Source organism: Pituophis catenifer, unplaced genomic scaffold, assembly GCF_029215685.1.
Source record: "Pituophis catenifer annectens isolate HBS135680 unplaced genomic scaffold, rPitCat1.0.hap2 SCAF_2, whole genome shotgun sequence".
NCBI lineage: Eukaryota > Metazoa > Chordata > Lepidosauria > Squamata > Colubridae > Pituophis > Pituophis catenifer.
In genome coordinates, this window is record NW_027256882.1 from 173,964,356 (window position 1) to 173,970,355 (window position 6,000).

The 6,000-nt window shown below is 39.5% G+C and overlaps 1 protein-coding gene across 1 annotated transcript in view; it reads left to right on the top strand.

The window, feature by feature from the left end:
• The window catches only part of KCND1 (potassium voltage-gated channel subfamily D member 1), a 54,113-nt gene extending 50,974 nt beyond the window's left edge, over window positions 1–3,139 (top strand). The window contains exon 6 of the mRNA XM_070935126.1: window positions 2,923–3,139. Within this exon, the coding sequence (XP_070791227.1) occupies window positions 2,923–3,139 (217 nt within the window). The remainder of the gene's footprint in view (window positions 1–2,922) is intronic.
• The last annotated feature ends 2,861 nt before the right edge of the window (window positions 3,140–6,000 follow it).

Sequence of the window (6,000 nt, forward strand, 5' to 3'; positions counted from 1 at the left end):
AAGTCTATTAGGATGCTCACAAGATATAAGCATTTGATTCAGATTTATTTATTTATAAAATTTAATGGCCACTCATCTTACCAGAAGGTAACTCTGGGCGGCTTACAGTCATAAAAAATATATCTAAATTAAAACATAAATTAAAGCCAAAGATTAAAATCCTAAGGATACATGGGGCAGGAGTGGAATGGGAGGAGGTGAGACCTGTTGTTACTCGATCAACCACCTCCACTGTGCTGTTTCCCCATTGGGCCCTCAAACCAACTGGCAGAGGCAGGTCTTTAGACTCTTATGAAAGGATAGGAGGGTTGGGGCCAACCCCATATGGGGTGGGGGGAGATATTCCAGAGGGCAAGAGCAACAGCAGAGAAGGCCCTCCTCCTGGACCTTGCCAGCTGGAATAATTGGGCTGATGGGACCAGTGGTGGGTTTCAAAAATTTTTACTACCAGTTCTGTGGGTGTGGCTTGGTGGGCATGGCATGGCTTGGTGGGCGTGGCTTGTGGATGTGGCAGGGGAAGGATACTGTAAAATCTCCATTCCCATCCCACTCCAGTGGAAAGTTACTGCAAAATCTCTATTCCCACCCCATTCCAGGGGAAAGTTACTGCAAAATCCCCATTTTCTCCCAATCAGCTGGGATTTGGGAGGCAGAGAATAGATGGCGGCGGGACCAGTCAGAATTTTTACTACCAGTTCTCCGAACTACTCAAAATTTCCACTACCGGTTCTCCAGAACTGGTCAGAACCTGCTGAAACACACCTCTGGATGGGACCCACAGCATGCCTCCTCTGCCAGCACAAGGGGGACAGGCCACATGAAACATTGGGTGCTACATATTTACGAACAAAAAACAGGACTCATCGGATAAGGATGTGTACAGTTCCAATTCCCTCACTTCACTCTTGTATTCTGTTAAATAATTGGTCTCTTTCTTGTTGGAGTGGAGCTGGGCTATAATTCGCAGTAGTTCAAATGATTGAAAAATCTTTCATTTAGTAAAAGAAATTCCCTTCACAGAGGCTGAATCCATTGTGCTAAGCCAAATGTGACTTGTTTTTATTTTATTGTTTATAAAAGTAACAAAAAAGGAAATGAATAAAACACAAAGATAATTATGATTGATACCTTCGCAAAGGAAAAATACATGAAAAGTGCTTTAAAAAGTTTAAAAATAGCACAGAAAAAAAGAAAGTATAATATATCATCAACAGTTACAATATACAATGTCTAAACTTATCTAATGTAAATATTATTCTAGTATGTGTATATTTATTTCTGTTACATTTATATAACCATTATTTTTTACCTACTGCCTTTTATAAAAATGAGTTCCATATCTCATTATACTTATCCATACAAAGTCTATGTCTGTAGTCAATCTGCTCCAAGGTGGCAAGTGTAATCAGGTCTTCAATCCAGTGAAAGGGCCACACGTTCATCTTTTCAATACTACAATATGTCTTTTGGCCCCAGGAACGGCCACTTACATTGTCCACCTGTCAAATTCCATGTAGTAGATATGTAATTCAAGAAATATTATCCTCCGAAAATTTTAACTTTTGTCCAAAAGTCGTATTTGTATAGTCCACTACTTTCTCCCAACATTTAGCAAATAAAGGACATTGTAAAACCATGTATTTTTTAAAAAGCATTATCCTTATTACATCTTAGTCTTTACTATACAAACATAGTGGAATCCAATAAATTGTAAAAATTATTTTTTGTTGTATAAGTCTTCGTTTAAGATCCATGGACACTCTTGCTATAGAAGTGAAGAAACTCCCCATCATCTAGGCAAAATAGAAACCTCTAATTTTTATTCCTTTCATTTCTTATCATCTGCATATCAAATTGATTTACCAATAACAACTGTAAGAATGAATAGTATGTTTTTTTAGTTGTATAGGATTTAACAAGTTGTTCTACAATCTCAACTGTCTCAAAACCTGAAAATGCTGCTGATCCAATAATGTTGTTAACAAATGTTGTAGCTGTAAATATTGCCGTTTACAGCTACAAAGTGATTTGTTTGTTTATGTCTTAGCGGACGTTGTGAATCCAGTTGCTGATCTATATATTCTTTTAAGACTATCATTTATCTCAGCATGAGCATTCCCCCCCCTCCTCTTTTTTTCCATTCATCCTTTCTAAATATGATTAAAGTCTTTGCAGGGATCATCCTGTAAATCAAGCCATGTGATTTCGTATCATTTGAAACATATTAATTTTTAATTTTTGCCTGCTATTGTTTTACTGTTATGATCTTTCTTTTTCTTTTTGGAGTTTAATAAAATGTGTTTTTTTAAAAAGCGATGACCGAGGAGACTGAAGGAATACAAGCAAACTGAAGATAAAGCAGCTTTGCTTTTGGACTCTATCTCTGAAATATAATGGATGGTTATCACTAAATATATACTAAATTGGACTGTTGATTATTTGCTGATGGATTATAAACAGTTGAGGAAACTGTCCCAAGGATTGGACAGGGAACAAATTATGGAAGATGGACATAATACATTTCAAAATAATTAAAATGTTGGGATCAGGTCTCTGGGAGAATCAGTGTTCTGCCATAGACCTTTGTAACCACAGCTCTATAAGGAAGACTAAAGTTCACTCAGCAGCTTCAGAAAAATATTGTCTGAAGTCACTTCATTTGTACAACAGGCACCTTTTGTTTAATATTTGTTAGGGATTTTTGTGGTCCAGCCCGTCGCTGAGCTCCAGATATGGCTACGTTTATTAGCATTCTTCAGCATTTGGCCATGAGAGCAGGGAGTTATTGTTCAGCAATATCTGGAAAGTTTTTGATTGTCCACCCAAGGTCTGTTATTAAAGAATCTCATACTTTGAGGCTGGGATGACCTCTGCATTCATAATTTCTCTCTCCCTTCCTTCCTTTGTCTTCTGCTTCTCTAGTCGCTCCAACTTGAATGCCAAAACCCACGACAACTTGAAGCTGAACTGTGACACCACTGACTTCACAGCTGCCATTATCTGCATCCCCACTCCTCCTGCCAACACACCAGATGACAGTCAGCCTCCGTCACCTAGAGGCCCTGGTGGACCTGTACGCAATTCCAGCCTTTCCCCTCCATACCTTCTTCACGAGACTGTCAAAATCTCCTCCTTGTAAGAGGAGGCTGGGGTGGGGTCGGGTTGGTGGTCCTTTCTCTTTCTGGAGTCCCTGTTGGTCAACAAAGTCTTATTTAGGATCTGGGGATGGGATCTTCCACATCAGTGTTCCACCCCATCCTGTTGCTGCAACCTGGAGGAGATCAGAGGGAATCAGCTTTCTTTTTAAGGGTGACATTGATACCTACCAACACAGGAAGTTCTTACGTAAGAGGTGCCTGCCCAACTCCCATACCCCAGCAGTCAAAGCCATAGAGGAGATGAAGTGGATCCCAGATGCTATGCAACTTCAGAAGAGTAGAGCAATGCAGGGAAAACTGGGTCACAGTAGATGGATCTCTGGGGTACTCAGGAACATATCCCAGCTACGGGGGATGGGTTTTTTACCCTTTAGATAGTTTTCACAATACCAAACCTCTTGTCTCTGAAGTTGTGAACAAGGATGAGCTAAGACTCCTATTTTTTGTTCTCTTAAGTGTAGAAATGAAGAAGGCTTTAGATTCTAGAGCAGGAAAGGAATCAAGGACTTTGGCACTCATGGCTTTGGAAAGGAAGAAGAATCTAAATGGTGAAATCGTAGGTTTCCTACATTAGTGTGGCCAGGGCGGACAGATGAGTTGCCTGAATGTACAGCCAAAAAACTCAGAAAACCTAGTCCTCAAGGTCTAGGTCTCTCAAGAAAGAGAAAACCTCTTTAATTAATTCTGTCCCCAGCATAGTCAAGAAAGTGCTGTGGAGTGATTAGAGCAATGACCCATAGATGCTTGCAAGATTTAAGGAGGGAAATGAAAAAGGGGAAAAAGAGACAGAATCAACAAAGCTTCCAACAATTTTTCTATCTCCTGGCTAAGCCATGACATCACTGGGGTGGATGGAGCCTGAAAGTTTCCCCAAAACCCCAGCTGCCACTTTTTCTCTTTCTCTCTCCTTCTCTCCCAAAACCTGTTCTGTCTCTTGGAAACTGCACTTTAAAAGAAAAAAAGTCTATTGCACCAAAATGCTACACCTCATGGGAATCTCATGTACTATGATCCCAACCATACATACACACACAAACAAACACAAAGAGAAGCCTGCACTTCCCCACATTGTGTAGCATAAAGACTGTGCATGTGTATTATACCTCCAAGAGTGAGATCCCAAGTCCACAGCTGCAAACTGTCACATGCATGTATAGCTGGGTTCCCATCTCATCTCGCCACCCTGATGGAAGATATGCTGTGAAGAACTGAACCAACTCTGCAGAGCAGGATGACAATGGTCTATGTGGCCATCCTTCTTCTACAGACATTTTTTGGATTAAATAAGCAGGGAGAGAAAGACTGAATCTTGATATTAACCAAGCACTATAACTGGGGAAGGAATTAAAGATGGCAGAAGGCAGAGAAAAAGAAAAAGTACTTTGGTGGGATAATGGATACCGTTCTAGGTATCAGACCAGCCACAAGGCCCATAGCATGCACCAAGTTGGCCAGCTCATGTCCAGAAAAGGATTTTCTCTCAAACAGGAATGGCTTCTTTGTTCTGTGTCCATCTTGACTGTTTTCTGGTGTTTGTTTTATTTTCTAATTATATTGGATTCTCTCTCCTGGATATGTATCTGGAATAACAATAACCTATTATGAGACAGCTGAAAATCATCAGTCAATTAAGACACAATTTAGGAGATGTCCTACAGTCTTCCACAAATTGATGCCCTCCACATATACTGGGCTGTTTCCCACAATTCCTCAGCCAGCATGAAATTTGGCCACGCTAAAGAATTATGGGAATTGGTGATACCAAATTACAAAAAACCCTGCTCTACTGGAGGCCTGCAAAGCAGCAGTATATTAGCGAATATGAATGCAATGAAATTGGGACCACAGGATGCTGAAAGTTAATACCCTCAGACAGACCCACATAACACATACTCTGGCCTTTCTCCCTTTCTTCCTCTCCATTTGTTTCTCAGGGCTGTTGTTCATTTATGCACCAGTTTCCCACACCACAAGTAAAGCAATATCTCCATGTGTCGGATAGTTAAAAGAAATGCTGTCAATTTTCTTCTGTGCACTTTAATGCTGATCACAAATGTACTTTTAACAAACTGGGATCTGAATGATATCAAAGGAAAAGAATATGTCTTTTATTCTTTTTTATCTCTTAAGGGAACTGGAAATTCAACGATAGTTTTAAGTACAAATGCTTGAAAAAAACCATGCAGACAGCTCAGGAACAGAATATAGTTTGTTCATTTTCCTGAAATCTTTTGGGTTTTTTTTTCCATTAATGGTGCTAGCAGGCATTCTGGGAATAAAGCAGCCCAACTGCACAATGAAAATCTCACTTATAACCACCCTAAATGTAGAACATAGTACTCAGTGTCCAACTGCTTCAGAGTTAAATTGAACAAAAGTTCTCTATCCTCATGAAACTGATAGCAATATTCCCAGGCTTTACTATATGCAAAGTGCAATCTGTATTTTCTTCCACATAGTTCCCTTCTCCAATCTCCAGATTTCCGTCTGTGATCTGTCTCTAATGAAGGCCATAAGTATATATGAGAATTCACGTCTAATAACAATGCATCAGAATCCACTCGCAAAGCTTTTTCTGGATTAGATAATGTACTGCTTCAAGAATGTTGTGGTAAAGGTACAAGTCTGAATGGTCCTCTCTTAAGAGTGAAAAAAAAATGTCACCAAAAAAAAACTAGAAGGAACTTTCTCTAACTTATTAATTCACCATATGCAAGGCGTTTGACTTTTGTTTCTGATATGCAAACAAATCCTTTCACTTTTCGAGGTGATGGAATAATCTGGGACAATGTTACTTGTCCATTTTCCTGAATATATGAATATTCTGGACTTAGCCCTCAAT